The sequence below is a fragment of the Centruroides vittatus genome, unplaced genomic scaffold (assembly GCF_030686945.1).
Source record: "Centruroides vittatus isolate TY-2023 unplaced genomic scaffold, ASM3068694v2 contig_923, whole genome shotgun sequence".
NCBI classification, from domain to species: domain Eukaryota; kingdom Metazoa; phylum Arthropoda; class Arachnida; order Scorpiones; family Buthidae; genus Centruroides; species Centruroides vittatus.
This window is the reverse complement of record NW_027122610.1, coordinates 468,514-491,350: the sequence shown is the minus strand read 5'-3', so window position 1 is coordinate 491,350 and position 22,837 is coordinate 468,514. Positions and strand designations below refer to the sequence as shown.

Here is a 22,837-nt window from a genome sequence, read left to right as displayed (position 1 = left end):
TTTATAATAAATCATTATTATTTTAAAAATATGTTAATAAAAATTTAGACTTTATTATTATGTATAAACATTTTTTAATAAGTCTCATTTTATAATTAAATAATTAAAATATTTTAGAATTTTATTTTATATAATACTAGTCGTGTGTGCCTGCATTGCATGGGCTTTTCGGGGAATGAGAATTGGGAAAGGGTGATAAAAACAATGGTCTTAGTGAATAAACTGTACGGCACATTTATTGACCTATTTACAATAATGAAACTGCAAAAAACAAAAAAACTTGCTTGAGCTTAAATTAAGAGGGGGCTTTAGAGGTGCTTGGAGGTGGAGAACTCAGAGATTGGGGGCTAGATGGTTGCCTCTCTATGATTTATTTCTGTCTTCAGGAGCTGAAAAAAAATTGCGACTGGTACTTTTCTCTTTTCAAGCAAGTACTAGGGCAATTAGCTACCTTCCAAGTGTAAAAAAATGTTATAGTAGTATTATTCACTTGATGAAAGTGAAATCATATATATACTGCATAAAGACACTGCTGACTGAGCTGAACGGGCTTCGTCACCTCATAGCTCCATAGACACAGTGCTGCATAGCAAAACAGCATACGAATTTTTAAGATTAACAAGCAATCCTTTCATTACTTCATTCTCATTTCATAATCACTAAGGAAATGTCTGGGGAGCTCAGTTACTTCATGAACATAATAGAGATTGCACTGAAGGCCCATTTACAAATTTTTCTTCTCGTTTAAAAAAAATAATTTTTAAAGAATTAAAAGCTAGTGGCTTTATTTCTTCAGTAACACATCACAGTTGATTTATGTATTTTTTATTAAAAGAAAAGGTCTTAATGACCCCTCTTCAGTCCTTAGAATGGTTGATTGTTGTTTACAATTGACATTAGAGAGTAAGTTGGGTAATTGACTTGGTAATCAGTTTACTAGGGTGCAGAGTTTGGATCACCTTTGAGTATGCAGTTCATTCTACAAACGAAACCGCATACTCAAAGGTGATCCGAACTATAAGGTGATATATATGTATATATGTTTATATTATATTATGTATAGAGAAAATTGTTTAAAATAAACTAAAAAATTAGTTATAGTTATATTAAAATTTAATTTGTAACTGAAATTAAGTAACTTAATAATTGTATATCATCCAATTCATTTAATAAGTGAAATAATATAAAATAATTATGGAAACCTTATGTTATTTGTAATATGCAACTTAAAATTTATTGAGAATAAATCTAACCAACCTTTGATTGTCCTCTTGATGTAAGACAAACTTCTTCTGGAATAGCATTTTGTTCATTTTTTTTATCATGTACCATCAATTGAAGTTGTCCTGATTTTACACTTATAGGGCTTCCTGGTTTTATTCCATGTGCTGTAATTACTTTTGTTTGTTCTGGCCACTTAAAAATTGATGGTGAAGGTGGAACTCTCAAAGGATTCATAATTTCCTTTATAACAGGAAAAGGAGTATGTGGTCGCACTCTAGGTTTTTTCATCTCTTTACACAAATCAATTGTCGTAATATTACATTGTGAAATAGCAGTTTTAGGACGTTCTGTAATTTGGTTTTCTATTGGAAACATTTGTGGCGGTGTGTGCAGAGAACTATCTATTTTCTTTCCAAACTCTTCTACAAAATCTCTATATTTTAATTTGTTAAATTCATTTGTTGGAAATTTATTCCACAATTTTTCAAACTAAATAAGTTAAAAAGAAAAGAAAATTGTATGATGGATTTATTAAATATAATTCTTTTATGGTTTGTTTTAAAAATATTAATTTGCTACACAAAAAATTACCTGATCGTCACTCATTCTAAATGCATGTTTATCAAAAAGGAGCTTAACATCAACTTTATGTGCTAAACCGACATCAGAATAATCGAGTGCATAGAAATCTCTCTAAAAACGTATTTCGTTTTGATCGAACTGCTTCTCTTAAATATTCTTCAGCTTCTTTCAGAGTAAATTCTGAGCCAGAAAGTGATTTAAAGGGGACAAGTCTATTTATAGTTTTAATCCATTTTTGAGTCTCCTTATCAAATAAAACATTGTAAAATTAATTGTTTTAATACAATAAATATAAAACATAGCTTATTTTTTTAAAGCAGAAAGATTTTCTTAAAGTACTTTTCACTATAGTTCTAATAATCATAATTTTTACAAATTTAAATAAGTAATAATGTCAATTGCTACATAAAGCATTTTTAGATAGTTTAATATTAAACTATTTTATAAATGTGCTATTTCAATGCTTTATATTCTTTACTATATCAATTTGATATACAGTAGACACTTGTTGATTCAAACTAACTGCAGCCCAAATCTGATCATCCAAAATTCTTTTTTTCCAATATATTTTTTATGTTAATGTGAGGCATTACAATATACTGTAGTTGGATAAGACCATTGTATTATGTCAAAATGACTGACACCAATCAGTTTTTGAAAACTGACCAAGATTCACATTTATGGGGGTTTTCAATGTCTTTCTGTAGTAAAAAAGAAACAGTCCTGTAGCCAAGAATTGAGGGCTACAGAGGCAAGCTGAAAAAATTTTGATTGCTATCGCCCATTATTTTGGTCAGCACTAGGCCTATCGACTATAGTCCAAGTGTAAAAAATGTAACGGTAGCCTAAGTTTATATGAAGTGAAACATATATTATATATACTGCATTTATACACATATATTATATGTGTATGAATGCATTTATATGCATTTATACACATACTAAGCCCACTGCTGAGTGGGCTTAGCCACCTATAGCACTCTATAGCTATGGCTCTGGAGGAGACAGGAGATTAGCATTCATTTTCTATTCTGATAACAAATTTTAAATTTATTTCAGGGTTTGTACAGACTATGTACTTTGGGTGGTGCAAGATTAAATGCAATATAAAGATAAATGCAAGATAAATGCAGTGTATTTTGTTCAGAGAGAAATTCAGAGTTGTTTTTGGCTGTTTAAATTAACTGGAATTTCAGACTACTGCAGTTCTAATTAGCAAGGTCCTACTGCATTCAGTCTCATCAGAAAAACTATAATTGCTAATTTTTGAATAAGCAAAATAATAAAACGTTTTGATTTTAATTTAATCTTTTGAATGCAAATAATATTTTAAAAGTAAAAGTGATATGTCAATTAAAATTTTATTACTTTCTGTAAAGAAATTTTAAACCTTAAATAATAGCATAATTAGAAATAATATTAGGAGGAGGCCCAAATTAGTGCAAACCTAAGTTCATCCCGTACCACTGGATGTATTCACTAGCACTGTGGATGAAGGATAAACTCTTAGATATTTATTGTATATACATGTGTATAAGTGCATTTGTCACATTCAAATCTTTTTCTTTATTAATTCTTTCACAAAGGCAAGGGAGTCCCCTCCTTGATTATGCTACTGATCTTAAAATCACTATAAATTCTTAACTGAACTGTAATAGCAGAATATAGTATAATATGAATTATATAAAAAAAACTATCCATTTATTTTCTGATAGATGAAATGATTATTTTCAAAAAGATATAAATTTATATCATCTAATTGATTAAGCTTTTGAAAGTAAATTTCAATATTTTAAATAAAAAAAAAATGATGTAACTGAAAAACAGTCCAAAGAAATATCATCACATTGCAAATAATTTGAATTAATTCATATACATTCACACTCAATGTCCTTTATTAATCAAGATTAATAAAGGACTATATAAATGAAAATGGAGGCCAGATATTGAAAACTTAGGGCCAGATACCCCGATTGACTACATACAAACTTCTGATATGGACAGGAAGTTGTGATATTTTTTTTAAATTAAACAATGTGTGAAAATTGCAGCCTGACATTGACAATGTCATAATAAATAATTGTTCATTTAACTTAATAATCTTTTTACATTTAAAAAAGACTACTTATTTCTTTAAGATAATGATATACAGTAGAGCGTCATTTATCCGAAAGCCGATCAACCGAAACGTCGGTTAACCGAAAGCGTTGCAGTCAGACTGTGTCCTGCTGAATCGAACGTTTTTGATACTAGATTAACTTCCAAAATATAATTTTTATATTTTTCAATATATTTATTTTGTTTGTACAAAATAAAGAAATCATTTTTAACGATACAATAGCCACGATTATTATTATAAAAATTTTCGTTAGGCTTAAAATCGACGAAAATTCAACGCGAAGTGACACGCAACAGAGAAAAATTTCAACATGGGATAGGTTAATATATTTTTTCGTACATAATGTTATCTGAAAAATAAGTTATCCGAACAACCCCAGTCCCCAATTGATTCGGATAAACGACGCTCTACTGTATATTAAGAATGATTTAAATATGAATATTTTAGTAATAAATAGTTTAGAATTAGAAAATTTGATAAAAAGTATTTTATCAATGCAATAAATAACTAAAAACTAACCTCGTCAATATCCTTCTTATATAGATCAAAAAATTTTAAGTACTCTATCTCATTTTCAAACACATCTAAGTCATTCAAAATTTCATTGTATTGATCATCCGAAAGTGGAAAACAGAAGTATTCTAAGATTTCTCTGAAATGTTCTAATTTTATTCTTCCCGACTGTTCCCAATCTTGTGCCTTGATCGCCTGAAACATTTCAGATTTAAGAATAATTACATCCAGCAGATATGAAGCGATCGTAAAATGAATACATTAATATTATAGAAATTTCATATGTATAAAATTAAAATATTTTACCTTTTCTATTTCTTGATATTGCTTAATTACAAAGCTTTTTAATTTTTTCTTTAATTTCTCTTCATGTAAATGATTGTATGATTCAGCACTTTTTTTGTCATTGCCCTAAATATGTATAAAATTAAAAAATATGTAAAATATACATATTAATTTTTTAAATATGTTATAATGACATTTTGATCAAATATTTGAGATTGAAAATTAACCAGAGACAATCATAGTGTGTTAGATTAATTTAAAATCCAGAATCATTTTCAGTGTAAAGCATATTTTTATACGGTTAATGTTACCTGTGGTTCCAAGACGGCGCTCGTCTGATTCCAGCAAGGAAACAGTGGGGACGCACGTTCTAACCTAACCTAACCTATTCTAATAATTTTGTTGGTAATAATTATGGTAATTTATTAGAATAGGTAAGAATGTGCATCTCCACTGTTTCCCTTCTTCTATTTGCTGGAATCAGAGACAAACTGCCATCTTGGAACCATAGGTAACATTAACTTTTATACTAAAAATGAATTTCAATTGTAATATAAACACGCTACAATTATTGCCATGATTGACTAATTTCAAAAAATATTGAAATACATAAATGTATTCTGTGATTTCTGATTCATTTTTCACATTAAAACAATTAGATTTTATAGCACACTACAAACTTCTAATCGGCTGTCTGTAAATTATGTAGTAACACAGATATGGATGGGTGGATATATACAAGTAATCATTACAATGTGTTACAAGGGAGTGGGGTATTTACAAAAAGTCTGCATAATGCTAGGGTCTCAATCCTTGAATAATAGAATGATTCATTTTTGTTTCTGAAGTGTTGCAGAGCAAACCATATTGTTTATGTCACTGTTTTTTAAGTTACACACGTAATTAACAAAATAATGTAATGTTCAGTATCTCATGCTGTGTGTTATTCTTTAGTACAATTTAGGAGGTTGATCAAGGATTTGCATTATGTAATTTTGGTGTGATGGTATTACGGACTTATGAGTGTAGTGATCCATCACTTAATGTAACCGTATTTCTCTCCGCATTATGGATGTTGGACTTTCTTTTTTTGTCGGGTTGTATTTTTTGTATAATTATTCGCGCCCGTTTTTGTTTGTGTCGGGTGTTCACCTTTTGTGTAACCTCACGGGTCTCTCATTGGTTATGTGAAAGTTGACGTATGCAAGTTATGACGTCAACAATAGTATAAAAGGGAGGAGCTTCACTGGAGACGACACTTTTTGTTTTGTTGGCCTTCAGACTGAACTCGTTGGATATCATCGTGTATGATAAGAAGAGAGATTGGAGACCGTTTGAATGCATGAAGCAATCCGCTTTCATCCAAGGCCTGCCTGAAGACACGTGTATGAAGTGGGTAGATATTCCTTATTAACTACAAAAGGACACATGTAAGACTGTTTTGTTAAAGTTTTCAATTTGTGGTGTTATAAAATTTTTGTTACCCCACAGAGAGGTAATAGAATAGTTTGTAAATTTATGTTCATGTTATCTAGAATTATGTATGTATATAAATAAGCCTGTAGGATCCAGGAATAAATTTTTGTTAATACCTCACTGTATGAGAAAGTGTGAAGTCCTTTGCTTTTCTTTATATTGTATCGCCTGTTTTCCAACCTTGTACCCTGTATACCCAGGTATATCAGGATCGTAACATGAGGATGGTTGAAAAATATGAAAATGGTGTTACATAATTATGGACAATCCCTAAACTGTTAGGGAGACTGTATGAAATTTATTCCCAGTTTTAATCGCTGTAAATAATTTTTACTGCAACATTTCTTTTCTATAACCACTTTCATTGTTATCAGTTTTCAAAGAATAGATCTAATTTTTTGAAAGAGCATTAAAACAGATAATTAAATACATTCCGTACTTACACTTTAAGCATCAAGAAAGCTAATATTTACATAATTAGCTTTAATAACTTATCTATTTAGGGTGAAAATTTTAATATTTTTTATTTTTATGAAATATAACAAATATTTTTTGAATACTGATACTGATTGAAAATATATTAAGAAAACAATGGTTTTAAATATCATAAGAAAAATAATACATAAACAAAAGTAAAAATTAAAGAAATACATTTTATTATGCCATTAAAATTTAATTTTACACTTAAAAAAATTAAACTGCATGCAATTATCAGAAATCTTTGACCTTTGACCTCTTAAATTCTTAAAAATCTCTGAACATAAAATAAAATTCAAACAATATCAGCACCTTCAAAATTTTCCTAAACAAAATATAATTTAACATTTTTAATTTTGTTATTATTATAAATTTAATATTTGATAAAAATTCTTATTAATAACAACTCTCACCTTTTGTAGCTCAGTTTGTTTCCATTTAAATAATGTTTCAAAGTCATTAATGTTAATTAAATTAGTGTGGTAAGGATCTAAAATTAAAAACAGTTCTTTAAAGTCTTTTTCTGTTATTTTAAACTTAGATAATTTCTTTAAAGTAATTTTCAATTCAGATCTTGTTATAACTTGATTATTCATCTGTAAAATATACATATATACACATATCATTAAACAATGGTTTAAATATGTTTTTAAAATATGGTATAAAATAAAAGAATAATTCATTTCATTCTCAAGAGTTAAATATAAGTTAAATGATTTTAATGGTAAAGACAAATACTTTGTTTTACATTCCTGGGCAAAATGTTTTATAATATTTGGCAGTCTTATCTGGCACATAATGCACCGTACTCATGGGACTAGTGTATTGGTATGGATTCTTTTATCTGCTCTTAATCAGAGCTTTATTAAAATTGGTAGTAGCCTAATTAATAGTGTCAAGTTCCTCACAGTTGTTGTAGTAATATATCCTGATGTATCTGCTCTTCAAAAATTGCCAGATATTTTCTATTATATTTAGGTCTAACTTCTTGCAGGCCAATGTAGAATATACATATTGTTGACTTGGAAGTACTGAATGATTCATTTGGCTTTATACATTCATGCATTATTTTATTTTCTATTTATTCCAATATTTATTCTAATTATTATATTAATTCCATATATTTATAATTTAAAAAATTTTTGTAATAAACTGTTTAATCATAAAAATATTAATATAAAACTGATTAAAACTAATTTTTTTTTTTACTTACATTTGAAAAGAGCTGAAACCAGTTACAAATCTTCATATAACTATTTGTTTCACATTCCATATTCAAAACTTTCAGCAGAAGTAAAATATTTTCAAATTTTCACAAATTATCATATTTCAAAATTTTGACAAAATTAAAAACTGTTTGGTAAACATAATTTTCAAAAATTCTGACAGATGTTCTTATAATAAATAATAATAATATAATTAAATAAATTGTTTATTTTAACAATTGAAAAACAATTTTTTAATATTTACAGAAGCAAATATTAATACTTTTCTTTAAGAATACAACTTTTTAAAGATGGAATATCAACTGCAGAAATGTCAAAACAGATAAATTATGTGTCATTAACTAATAATTTAAAGGTAGAAAATTAGCTAAATTTATGATATAAACGCATAAATAAAAAAGTTTAATTATAAAACTCATATTTCATTCAATTAAAATAATAATATAGTAGATATTCAAAGTGACTTAAAATGTTACCTTGTCTACACTCTCCGGAACTGTAACCGGTGCGTAATGTGTATATATTGTATATAGAGGGTGACAAACATTTTCGAACAAGCACGTTGCTCTTCTTCGGGTCAACTCATGCATTACGCATAAAATGCCGGTTACAGGTTCCAGAGAGTGTAGATTTTACCCTGGCGCTCAAGTTAGAATCATTTCCGTGTTAATGTTACCTTGATGCAGATAGTAGTGATAACGGGGGGGAGTGCGGGCGGATGCTACGCACGGGGCCCGCCGATTGGAGGGGGCCCAACATTATCAAGAATGCACACGAAAACTTGACAATATTCCTATCGTTATCAGTAGTGAGGAAAAGTACATTTTATCGTAAACATTATTATATTGTAGATCTCTGAATTTCGACAATCTTTAAACTAATTCTCGATGATGCGAATGTTTAGTTTTTGTTATATTGATTCGGGGAACTCCCGAGGATCCCCACCTAAATTCGACTTTTTTAAAAAAATTTCAAAACCATATAGCCCGCGTTAAGAAATGAAAATAATACTGTGTGGCCGTTCGGCCATATAAAATTATACGAATTTATGTATTCGTTTGTCATAGAAAATTTGTCTTTCACACTTTTTTTCCACGATACTACAAATATTCGAGTAGGAAAGTAAACCAGGTTTCGACTTATTTCTACTTAAGAAGTAGTTAAATAATTAAGCGATTAGGGAATTGGGGACATAGAACAAAACCCCGATGAAAGAGCCGGACATATTACTTAAACAAAAGCTTAAACCGAATACCAATGATACAGCCGAGTATAAGTGGGGACTGATTTCTTCGAAATATTGTATTAGATGTAATAAAGACAAATTTTTCCAATTCGACGATGAGTGCACCGAAAAGTTGTAAATTTTGGAAATTTCCGTGGACAACACCTGGTCCTAAAAATCGAATTAGTAGAAAACAAATGACTTTTAAGTTTAAACATATTTAGATTTTTTACGGCTATGGTGAGAAACGTTTAAAATTTACAACAGCCCTGTCGCGTCCTTTGAGATATACTAGTGATGGCGACAAAAGAGGTATTTGACATTGGACCGGGTATCAGCACTCCTGGGGATTTGGCATGTCCTCTGCAACCGTCTTCGATTCCATCCATTAGCCACTGGTAGGGAGCTATTTGACTAAGTACATTGTTTTAAAATTTTAAAAGTAAAGAATATTTTATATCTTTATGTACTGTACGTTTCTTTGCAAAGCTATATTTTAATTATAATTTTCTTTAAAAGTATATTTCATGATAATTGATAAGAATATTTTTGTATGTACCAGTACATCCACCACATAATTTTATTTCACCGAGTAAGTTTTTATTATTTTACTTTTAATTGTAGCCCTTATATCTGGCTAGCGATTCGGAATGTAATCGGTGATATTAAAAATGCATTTAGAAGAAGTCTACGGTTTTTACTGGCTTATCGAATAAACGATACGAATGGAGCCTAGACCATACACTGACGTGCGAATTGACTGATTGCCCCTGGATGTCGGCTTCTTACAGAAACACAGCTTCCCTATCATCAAAGTGTCACGGCACGCCCCTGGTATATAATTCGTATGTTTTAATTGTTTCTTTTAATAATTTCTTCTATTCTTTTTTTTGTCTGTCTTATTTCTGGAACTTTCGGTCTGACTACAGCCTACAGGTGGGTCCTATTGACAAAGCCGGCGCTTCCTTTGTTTTCCCTCTGTAAGGTGTTGACCTTACAAGTGGTATTACCCGACCGCACGTGGGTCCAATTGACAAGGTCGCGCTTCTTTTGTTCCCACTCTGCTAAAAGATCAATACTTTACAAGGAGCCTCCGAGAAGTTGTGAGAGTTCGAGTTCAGCACGAGAAAGAAAGACGTGTCATACTACAAAACGTTTAATTATTGTTACATCTAATCATGTCCATTTGCGCAAGGAAATATCCCTCTGGGTGATCAAAAAAGAAAATGTCAGCAGAAAAGAAAAAAGTAGAAAAGCTAAATTTCAAGAAATCACAAGTAGATCTGTTTTCTTGGCTACGAAGTAATTCGAGCAATGAAATTGTTTCGACTTCAGATAAGTTACAGTTCAATGCTTCAACTGGAGGAAGAAAGTTCCGCACAAACTACACAGTCTTGCCAATGAAAATGTTGAAGACTGTGAAATTCGTTGAAGAACCGCATGTTTATACAAATATGATCGAATCAGAAAATAACGTCGAAAATGACAATAACGAATATGATCAAATGAACATAAGTGATCCAGATTTATGGCCAATGTATTATAACTGATAAGTTTCGAACTGTTTTGTGTTAAAACCGGACCTGGTGACAACACAAAGGAGTTTTTGCTAAGAATGATGAAGGTGAGGTCATTTTCCACTACGTACTACTTTAAAAAAATGCCAAATGGTGAAACCCAGCTTCGCAGCTGGTTAATTTATTCAAAAACGCAAGACTCGGTATTTTGTTTTTGTTGTATACTATTTTCTAAAAGAAGAGGAAATGAACAATCTACACGGTTTATAGGTGGCTATAGTAACTGGAGAAAGCTGTCAACTGTAATTCAAGATCATGAGCGTTCTATTTGTCACTTTAATTCGTTTATTGCTTGGAAAGAATTACTAAAACGACTAAATTTATGTTCGACTATTGATGAAACTAATCAAGTTAATATAAATAAGGAAACGGAACGACTTAAATTACTATTTTCAAAGAATTGTAGATGTGATTCTATTTTTAGCATGTAATAATCTTCCACTTCGAGGAACCCATGAAATAATAGGTAACGCGCTAATAATGGAAGTAATTTTTAGTAATGTTTAATCTTCGAACGATTTTTATAGCGTAAGAAATACGAACTCATGTAGTGTAATGTGGAGGTCATGATATAACATGAATAAAGAGAATTCAGAAAAAGTTAGTAATGTGTGCAGATCATTGTTAGGCACATAGTATCACAAGAACAAATTATTTCTGCGTTAGGAGATGAAGTCCTTAACAAAATTATAAAACGATATAAAAGCAGCCACATACTATAGTGTCCAAATGGATTGTATCTCCTGATATTTCCCATAAGGAACAAACTTCAGTTATTATTAGGTATGTAAATTTTGAAGAGAAAAGATTAATTATAAATGAGTCATTTATAAGGTTTATTGAAGCAACTGATGTGACTTGGGAGAAGGACTAGCAAAATACTCTTATTGAAAACATTAAGTGAGCTTGATTTAGATATTATGAATTGGCAGAGGGCAGGGATACGACAACGGTAGCAACATGAAAGGGAAATATAAAGGTGTACAATCATAGAATAATTGCTCTAAACCCTCATGCAATATTATGTGCCCTTGCCTATCATCACTCTTTTAATTTATTATATTTGTGATGCTCGCTTCGCAGCAGTATATATTGTAAAAAATTTTTTGGGATATTGCAATCGTGTATATTGCTCTATTTTCTGCATCTACATAAGAGATGGGAAATTCTACAAAAACATTTAAACATTACTCTTAAAACCATTATGTGACACTCGTTGGGAAGCCAAAATAGAATTTCGGTTAAAGCAGTGTATACACAGTGTTGAACAAACTTGTAATGCCCTAGAAGAATTTATTTATGTAAGTAACGATAATTACAGCGGTATCCGAAGCTAAAAGTTCTATTGATTCAATACAAGAAATGCCATTTATTTTATGTTTAGTAGTATGGTTTTGCAATGTTGTCTAAAATCAACGCAATCAATATACTATTTCAAGCAAAAACAATTATTCTTGAGTCGGCTTTTAATTTAGTCAATAAAATTAAAACTGAAATCCAAAATTTAACACATTTTTAGACGAAGCAAAAGTGCTAGCACGTAATTTAAATATTTCAGAACATTTTCCTGAAAAACGAATACGAAAAAGAAAAAGGTTATATTCCGAAATAGCAGAAGATGAAGTTATAGAAAACCCGGTAGAGGAATTTAGATGTTATTTTTTTAACACTCTAATTGATACGGTTATTGTACAAATAGAAGATAGATTTAAAAGTATACCAAATATTATTTCTGATTTCAAATTAATCACTGATATGAAAACCTTAGAAAAACATGAATTAGAAAAATGTTCCAAAAACTTTGTCAATTTTTATAACAAAGATGTAGATGAAAACCTAATCCAGGAAATTGGTTTGCTACGGGATTTGATTTTGAATGAAAGGGATGTAAATAACGCACAAGATATATTGCAATACATACTAAATAATAATTATAATGAGTTATTTCTAAATGTATTAACTGTATTAAAACTTTTCTTTACGTTGCCAGTTACTATAGCAAGTGCTGAGCGCTCTTTCAGCAAATTAAAATTAATAAAGAATTATCTTCGATCCAGCATGTGTGCAGAACGCTTAAATGCACTTGCTATATTAAGCATCGAAAAAGAAATTGCAAAAAATTGTAATTTTTCTGAAGTAATTAATGTATTAGCAAGAACAAAATCACGCTTTAAATAAACATGCATTAATATATGTTCGTGTTTGTAAATTTTTTTATTTTAGAAAAACATTTGGGCCCAAATAGTTTCTTGCACCCGGGCCCCTTTATCGAGAAGGCCGGCCCTAGTAGTGATAATTCAAATTCATGAATAAAAGAATATATTTAATTATAACAACAGTTTTCTTTGAAAACAATTTATGTTGAATGCTATGTTTTTTATATATACCAGTATTGATTATTTATTTATTAAAAAATAATAATAATAAATTAATATATATTGATTTTTTTTATAATTTTAACAATTTGGTATAAGATATAGATTTTTCCTTTAACTAGTATTAGAATTAATCAAAGAAAATATAAATTTAATATTCTTGTTTTATGCTTTCAAAAAGACCATGATTCATAATATATGTACATGTGGTTTGTGTTTAGAAACTTTAAACAATGAATTAAATTTTTTCAAACTAAAGTTTAATTTAAATTATATATTACTTTTGGTTTTCTATCAAATTAAGAGACTACTTGTATGGAATCTATCTATCTATATAGGATTTTTTGTTTGAACATAATTTCATGTATATTATTTATTTCTAAGTACAGTACATAAATAAAAGTATATGACATATTCATTTAAGTATATGATTCTACTAAAGATAGTTTTAATAAGAGAATAAGAAAAAGTTATATCTGGATTGATAACTAAGATAATGTCTGTCTCAGTAGAAATATATAAAAATTAGTATTAATGATTAATTAACTATATGTTTCATATACTTACTTATAAAAATTCATTCATTATGTGGCAGAAGCTGTGCTCTGCATACCAGAAAATTGGATATAAGCATACACATGCTTTAAAGAAGGTTTTTTTTTTAACTATTATTGTTATAAAGATATGTTAAGTCACGCGAGTGCATAGCCAACGAAATGACAAGAAATACGAATAAAACAAAACTTTAATTTTAATTATATAGATAAAAAAACAATTATTAACAAAATACTTTTCTCCTCGCGTGATGATATACAGGATTCTTTTGCGACTCCAACTCAGGACCTCGCACACGTGTAGACGAATGAGGAGTAGACAAAGAAAAAAAAACACGTGGTTCACACAAAAGAAGCGCGTCTCAATGATAGTGAGATACAATGAAATATTAACCGAAATATTATAAACTAAGACTAAAACTAACTTACATGCTATAGAAAGGGGAAAGAAGAGTTAGATAGATATAGAGAAGTATATGAAAGAAAGGATAGGGGATACCCAGAATAATGATACGTCCTCAAGATCTTCGGGTCGGGGAATTTTGTTAAGACACTGGCTACTATCTTTCTTCTTTTCCAGTCGTATCTCTGTTTCGCTGAACGAGCCGTTCGGATTCTCTCTCCACGTCTGCTCCGTCTCAGCTCCACACCAAGAATGACTGTTACTGCCGTTCTTGTGCCTCGGGGTCTTTTTTACTCCTTTGTCTTTCCCCTTACTTCCTAGAAAAGGACTGCCCCGCCCGTAAGGAAAGTGAAAATCGAAAGATCGAGAAATAAGGGAAACAAAGAACAAAGAATTGAGGGATTAATGTTATGCTTATGACTATCGCGTATATACAAAATTATGACGTACCGTCACAGATAAAGGTATAGCAAATTATATATCAGGTTCAGAAAAAAATCATAATGCAGTTAAAACAATGAAGAACATAGATAAAACATTAAACTATTTTTGACAAGACATAGTCTCGTCAAAAATAGTTTAATTACATGCTGGTGTTTCAGTCACTATTTTGCATAGAATTTCTCAATATATGTATTAAAAAAAATTAAGTTTCGAAATGTAATACTGTTATTTTATGTCCTCTTACATTATCAAATAAAGAAACAAAAATAATTAATGCTTAAAACTTAAATTTATTTAGTGTAGTACTTATTTTAATTTTAACTTTCTTATTTAAAAAATATATATCTTATTTTAAAATAACGAATAAATATCAACTTGCCTTATCACTACAGCCAAATATAGATTTCAGTTTAGTTTCTGAATTTGGAATAAGTTCTTCAAGATGATTCACCAGACATTGACGACTTTTTCTATCATTAGGATCTCTAGAAAAAAATATTAATATATTAGTTTGAAATTTTTAAATACATCATAATTAAATTATTTGCACTAGAATTTCATATATTAAAATTACACCTTAATTAAAATATTCAGTCTTTGGAAATTCAAAATTCTCCAAATTGAATTCAGCAGCTGCTGCTGTTTTTGCTGCAAAAATGCTGCAATCGGTGCTGAAGGTCTTTTAACAATGCATATGGAGCAGTGTTAAAGTTCCAAAATGGTGGATCTCATTACAGCTGTTAGAATGTTTTGTAAATTATTTAATTCGAAACATTTTAAAAATAATTCAATGTAAGGCTTTGTTTAAGAGAGAAAATTAATAATTTAAATTTAATGTATGCAGCTTCTTTCTGCAACATAAAGTAGATAATAAAACATTTAAAATATACAAGTTTTGTCAAACCTTTTATTTTACTAATGAGTATTCAAAAAAAATAATTAGTATAAACAGAATATCAATTCATGGCGATCAAAACCTTACAATTTTACTGTTACATCATATAAGAATTCAACTTTACGCATCTCCATCATGGAGGTAACCATCTTGTTGCAGTCAGAAAAGCAACTGAAACAAGGGCTGCAGATTTAACCTCAAATCAGTGAGACTGCTGCGAAGATCGCTGCATATTAGCACTTTAAGGAAAAGTTTAGCAACGCTTTCAATGGCATTGCTTAGCAGTGCTTAGTTTAACAACAACCCAACAGTATGTTTGACATGCAACTTTCCTTCAACCTTCAACTTTCAGATAACATGCTCTTTGGACATAATACTTTGCTATGCCTAAATTGCTTTTTGTATGTCAAATTTAGATATTCTTACATTTTATCAAGAAAAAAATATTTCAAGTTATTGTGTGATACATTTTCTGTCAGTTTTAATTTATTATTATTATATATGAAAAAATATTTTCATTTAACACTTGCAAAAACTATTTTAAATCTGGTAATAGTGCCAGTAGCAAATTTGCTTTAATAGTGATTCTAAGCAGTATTGGTTTATTATTCTAAAATGTTTATTGTTCACATGGTATTTCACCATTTTAAAGTAAAGTTATTGTGTAATAATAAAAATACAAAAATCAACCATGACAAAAACAAAAGGAAATTAGTGAATTCAAATGTCCAAACCGTCAAGAAATCATACCACACAACAAATAATCATTTACACAAATAAAAATTGTTTTAAATATATAAATTTGTAAAAATAACATATTTAAAAAATAATTACATTTTGTCTAATTCTGCATAGGGTTGACAGTAATCTTTCAAGAAATTATGCCAAAAAATTCTTCGTGGTGAAGCAAGAATTACATCTAAGCTAAATAAAACAATATATATTATAGATTTTATTTTTACTTAAATATATTTTGATATTAAAATAATAATAACTAGAGATTAGAATCATTAATTTGTAAACATTTAATAAAGATTGACTTTTATGATAAAATAATATAATATAAATATGTTGTGATCTGCTGCAACTTTTCTAATGAGTTCCATTATCGTAATTATTGCTTAAATCAGGCTAATGCACTTATAACAAGTAATTTACTGTACTACTGAGTGAGGCAGAGAATAGAATTTTCCAACATTCCTTAGAGAATTAATTATAAGGTTTCAACTTCCAAACCCTTTGTCCTTGATTAGAAGACTTGATCCTGATCAGTGTGCTGGGGGAAAATGATCTCTCTGCCCCAGTGGATGGCTGCGTACATACATGTACAGTACATCATTGTTTTATTTACACATTAGAAAGTAAGATAATACAAACATTTAAAATTTATAATAAACAAAATAAACTAATGAAATACAGTATAATATGCAATATACATTGACATATATAGAACATTTATAATAGATAAAATTATAAATGAAATTTCCAGATAATGATTTTCAGTCAGGAAGAATGGCTAAGAAAAACAGATAAGTTTTTCATAAATGGTAAAGAGATTAGTATCATAAATAATGTGGTTTACCTGGGTATTCATTTTTCAGTATCGGGCTCTTTTGTCAATTATGTTTCCTTTGTCAAGGGTAAAGCAGTAATTGATATTTTATGCAAGATGAGAAATAGTCACATGCCCCTTTTTAAAAGATTAGCTGCCTCTCTATTCATGTTGAATTGGTCGTATGTTTACCTTTATGGGAACCTTTCTACTTTGATGCAATTGATTCAATTGAGTTCCTGCTTTTTTGTTGCATGTTTGCAGTGGCATGCCATGACATTTGATGATAGGGAAGCTGTGTTTCTATAAGAAGCCGACTTTCAGGGGTAATCAGTTAATTTCACGTCAGTGATAGTTTAAGGTCCATTCGTAAGTGTGTGGTGGCAGAAAAGACAAAGATGACAAGTATCTGACAAAAACCGTTTATTTTAACATAAAATAAACATACACTATGTACAAAATAGTTTGCTTTAGGACAATCAGCTGTTTGGACGTTCTGGGCATCGATGTGGTTCTTTGATCCTCGATTGAAAGTGGTCCCGGGACAGTGGCGTTGACAAGTCTGTAAGGCACGGGGAGACTTTGTCCGTTGGTGTCGGGGACATGGTCTAAGTCCGAAGTGGCACGGGTTACAGGTTGGCACAATAGACGACAAATTGTATTTTTTTTCCTTGCACGTTGACACACAGTGTTTTGGTTATTTGGAACATTAACCGAGTGCAAGGTGTCCTCGATTGTCGGGGATTATATCAATCTCTGTTCTTTCTTTCATCCATTTTGATTGGTTGTTCTCCCTCAATTACGTTTCCTGAGTGGTTGGTCCTTCGTTACTAAACATAACAAGACTCTTACCTGGAGCACGAGAAAAGTCAAAATCGAAGATGAATTCGATCTTCCACCGATCATAGGATGACTTCCTTCCGTGATTTATGGTTTCTGCCTCGCAGTTTGATATAAACAATGGGTGTCTGACTACATATGACTTTTTCCTATGTTTTTTTAAACTAATGAATTTTTCTCTAAATTAACCATTTTTTCGTGTCTTTTGTGACAGTTCAGACCTGTCCAGAACCTCACATTTCCATAAAAATTTTAAACAAATACTGGAAATGACAAAAATAAACAATTTATGTATTTTAGTTCTAAAATACAAATAATACATACATAATACAAATTGATATGATACAAACAATAATAGAAAAACTTTGTTTTTTTAATTTTTTATAAACAAACTCTATTCGGCAATTTTTTTCTGCAAAGTCGTTAATTACTTTATCATAAAAGTCACTGGTCATTGATTCTATCAACATATTTGAAAGCTCTTTTTCTATTGAAAGCAGTGACAACAATCTTTCCTCCGACCGAGTGTTCCTGGCCAATGTATGAATTTGTTTCATGGTTGAAAAACTGTGCTTAACAGACCCACTGGTAGATGGTGCCATAAAAATTAATGATATTAAATCATTGTTTGGATCGTCATTAATTATAATACTTTTTATGTCTAAGAGTTACTTCTCAATATAGTTCAGACACGAATATAAATACAGTAATACCCCAAACTTACGCGATAAGTGGAACCGAGCGATAACCGCGTAAGTCAAATTCGTGTAAGTCGGGGTATAACTTCGCATATAAATACATACAAATTATTTTTAATTGGGGCCAGAGACTAAAGAAAACAATAATTTAGAAAAAACTGTAAAAATCTTAGATAATACATATGTATAACAAATTATATTATTAAAATCATAAACCAAAGTTATTTTGATGTAGAAGGCTTCATAAAATCTAACAAATTCATCTGAAGGATCAAGGATTTTTTTCTCCAGCAAAATTTCCTCGTAGCATGCTAATAATTTTTTTATTTCTCATTTTGTAGAAGAAATGCGCTCTGCGTTGGAGTCTATATTTTCTAAAATTTGTAACCTCTTTTCAATTTTGTATCAAAGTCTTTAATAATGTTAACTTTACATTCCAAAGATAAAGTTTTTCTTTTCTTGTTTGATGCAGAAGAACCAGTTCCACTTCGTTTGGATGACATAGTAGAGTCTCTCAAGTCTCCGTAGATATAACAAACACAGAAATAAATAACACAAAATAAATTGTAGCTATGCGTCGATTCTGCGCGAGATGTCCTAACATGTAACAATAATGTGGGGGGAGTGAGTAATCAAGAGTTGCGTGGTGCTCAAACAAAAGATGAATCGACGAGATTTAAAAATCATGTAACTCCGGGTTCGCGTAAGTCAAGGTATTACTGTATTGCGATTCACTATGTAATTTAGATAAATCAAAAAATTTCCCCTAAAATTTACTTAATTTATAGAATTAAAATACGCTTGGAAAAATTTTTTTCATAATATTAAAATTATTAACATCTAAAAGTGATAAAAATTTTAAAGATTTTATGTCTCAAAATCTGTCAATATAATTACAGTATAATTAAAAGAAAATTATAATTAAATATAACTTTGCATAGATAAGACACACATACATAAAAATAACATTGAATACTCTTTATTTTTTAAATCTTTAAACAATTCACTTAGTCAGATAGCTCTCTGCTAGTGGCTAAAGGATAGAATCATTGGAAGCATTAAACGATATTTTGGTGTGTAGCTTCCACCAGCTAAACCAGGTGAGGTTGGTGCTCAGTAAAGCACAAATGATTAAATCTCCAATGCCTATAATCTCTGACGCCTATAATTTGGCTGCTTTATACCATTCAGTTATTTTCACCGTGGAAGCTGACCCAGTTTCGACAATACAGCACTTCCATTGGGAATACAGCTCTTCCATTCTGCCACTGATATTTGAATATACAATAGCAATCTTGTCATTTTTTTCACATGTAGTATAGAAATTTGTGATAAGATACATAATGCAGTTATAATAAAATATTAATTTTAATTAATTCAAAGTACATTAAAATATGAAAATAATCGCCCAATATGAATTTATATTTTAGAAAATACAAGGGAAGCGGTGCTTCCACTGCTTCCAATGATGGCACACCACTGCCTGTTTGCTTTTGAGAGATCGATACCAGTCAGATCTGAATTGGAATTTCCTCATAATCATTTTATTAAATTTGTATTTAAATTTTTATCAAATATTGTCTCTGACTCATCCTCTCGTGTTTGCGGCATATTCAGTTTTAAAACAACTATCAATTACGTTATGATTGTCTAACATAATTGACAGTTGTTTACAATTATGTTAAAATTTTTTCTAAAAACAGGTTATTATAGAATCCATACAAGTTAATTAGTCATAAAACGCAAGTTTAATGAGTAAAGTTCTTCACTTTAATCGTAAGTAATTTCAATAAAATCAATTACTACTTTTCATCATTTTCCCTGAACATGTTAATAATTGCATATTTCTAATCTTCTGATTTGTTGTCAATATGTCAAATTTTAATCCTTGATTGGTGATATTATCCCCTAAACATAACTCTATTTTTGAACAAATCTCCACCTTTTCAATGTAAATCCATTAGCATTTCAATATTAGAAATGACTTTAAAATCATTTTATTTAATAAAAATATAATTATTTTTAGTTAAGTCATTTAAGCATTATGTTTATTTAAATTAATTAATATTGCATTTCTTTTTATTGAAATATTAATGAAGGTATATTGAAAATATAAATTCTATTATTTCAATCTTGATTGTATGTAATTTATAAATTAATACAAATACGTAATACTGAATATAAATATTAATATATTAATTTTTAAAAGTTAAAAGATTATTGTATGAAATAGAGAATGTTTAATAAATAAAATACATACCTTTTTAATAATTGAGTAAATAATCCATCAGAAACAGGCATAACAATATAATTAATAATACCATGAAAATTCTCCAGACTTACAAATCCAGTATCATTAGGGTCAAAGGATTTAAATGCTCGTTCTAAAAGATATCCTCTACTTCTAAGCTGTTATTAATAAATAAAAAAAGTTTGGCATTAATTTTCTAAAATTTATATTCTACTACAGAATCCTAAATCTGCAACTATTTTTCATAATTTGGCTTTAAACCATTAGTTATCAGGTCAGTCCATAAGTCCATGCGCATTTTTATGACCTTGAAAAAAATCTTGTTTTGCTGTTAAACATGTCAGTCTAATGTGATAATTTTTACACTGAAGTGTTAAATTGGATCTCATTCATATAATACTGTTCAGAATTGTGAATCATTTCAGTTGTTTATTTTCGTTAAAATGGAAGTAACCGATGAATATAAAAGACATGTTTTATACTTTTTATTCTTAAGTGGTGAGAATGCTACAAATGCAGCCAAAAAAATAAATACTGTACATAATCAAATTGTAATTAGTGCAAGGACTGCGCAGAAGTGGTTTGAAAGATTTAGAAACAATGATTTTAGTGTGGAGGATAAGGCTCGTACTGGAAGACCCGTTGACTTTGATGAAGATGCTCTCTCTGCACTAGTTGAAGCAGAACCATCTTTAACAGTTGATGAAATTGTGGAACGTTTAAATTCATCCCATGGAACTGTTCATAGACACCTACAACAAATCGGAAAAGTTTCAAAGCTAGGAAAATGGATACCACATGAACTGTCAATAGCTAACCAGAACAACGTGTAAACATTTGCACGTCTCTTTTATCCCGTATTGCTTTAGAACCTTTTCTTGGTAGGCTGGTTACTGGAGACGAAAAATGGATCCTCTATAATAATGTGACGAGAAAAAGACAATGGATGGATCGCGACAAGCAGCCAAAACCGACTGCAAAAGGTGGGTTGCATCCAAAAAAAATTCTTTTGTCTGTTTGGTGGGATATGTCAGGTGTAATTCACTTTGAGCTGTTAGAACCTAATCAAACAATTACAGCTCAAATGTATTGTGAGCAATTAGAGCGTTTAAATGAAAAATTGAAAAAAATCGACCGTCGTTAGTGAACAGAAAGCAGGTTCTCTTGCAGCATAACAATGCCAGACCACACACTGCAAAAATAACTGTACAGAAACATGAAAGCTACAACTGAGAAATTTTACCTCATCCACCGTATTCGCCAGATATTGCTCCCAGTGATTATCATCTTTTTCGCAGTTTGCAGAATTTTTTAAAAGGGAAAACTTTTGAGGATGAGAACAATGTAAAAAAGGCTATTTCTGAATATTTTGATTCAAAACCGAAATCATTTTACGAAGACGGGATTAAAAAGCTACCATCAAGATGGCAAGAAATTGTACAAAATAATGGTGAATACATTATAGATTGAAATAAAATTTAATTAAAATTTTTTGCTGCTTTTTTTGTAGATAAAAATATGCATGAACTTATGGACTGACCTGATATTTTAGATTTATCAAGATATTCAGGACCTAACGTTATATCATAGTGTTATTTGGAAAATGCCATTTGCATGGCAAGCATTCTGCATGATGTTGCTTGTGACAGACATTGCTTTGAAAATATAAAAATCCAAAAGATTGTGTCAATCTAGTTCTTAAAATAAAACCTAAATTTCATTCATTTTTGAATTGAATTGAATTGAATTATTGAATGCATGCAAAGTGTGACTGGTTTATATGAAAACTTAAATCATGTATCCAGTAATTAAAAATTAATTAATTCAGTTCATTCTTAAAGAATTAATATATTTAATTGATAATTATTATATCTTTCAATTTAATCCAGCTACATTAATATACTATATTTCCTAGATTCCAAGATGCACTTTTTTAATCCATTATTATTTGTCTAAAACAGAGATATACCTTAGAATTGATGGAGTTTTAACTAGATAGAGTCCAAAACTATAATCAACAGTTGTTGCACATCCACAGGGCCAGCTTGACAGGTGAGGTGATGGTGCAACTGCCTCAAGTAGCAAATGAGAGGAATGGCAAAATGAGTAGTCAAGATGTTA

The 22,837-nt window shown here is 29.8% G+C and overlaps 1 protein-coding gene across 4 annotated transcripts in view; it reads right to left on the bottom strand.

Moving 5' to 3' along the window:
• Positions 1-1,587: 1,587 nt before the first annotated feature.
• LOC136984555 (EF-hand calcium-binding domain-containing protein 6-like) overlaps positions 1,588-22,837 on the bottom strand; it is a 43,631-nt gene continuing 22,381 nt past the window's right edge. For 3 of the 4 annotated variants that reach the window (XM_067281591.1, XM_067281590.1, XM_067281592.1), the window contains exons 10-17: positions 20,726-20,874; positions 16,210-16,299; positions 14,860-14,965; positions 7,090-7,272; positions 4,745-4,849; positions 4,445-4,633; positions 1,816-2,050; positions 1,588-1,713 (exon numbers count right to left, since the gene is read on the bottom strand). In XM_067281591.1, the coding sequence (XP_067137692.1) occupies positions 1,889-2,050; positions 4,445-4,633; positions 4,745-4,849; positions 7,090-7,272; positions 14,860-14,965; positions 16,210-16,299; positions 20,726-20,874 (984 nt within the window). In that variant the 3' untranslated portion in view covers positions 1,588-1,713; positions 1,816-1,888. Of the gene's footprint in view, positions 1,714-1,815; positions 2,051-4,444; positions 4,634-4,744; positions 4,850-6,832; positions 7,002-7,089; positions 7,273-14,859; positions 14,966-16,209; positions 16,300-20,725; positions 20,875-22,837 lie in introns of those variants that run through there. The other variant, XM_067281593.1, reaches the window with a different exon arrangement.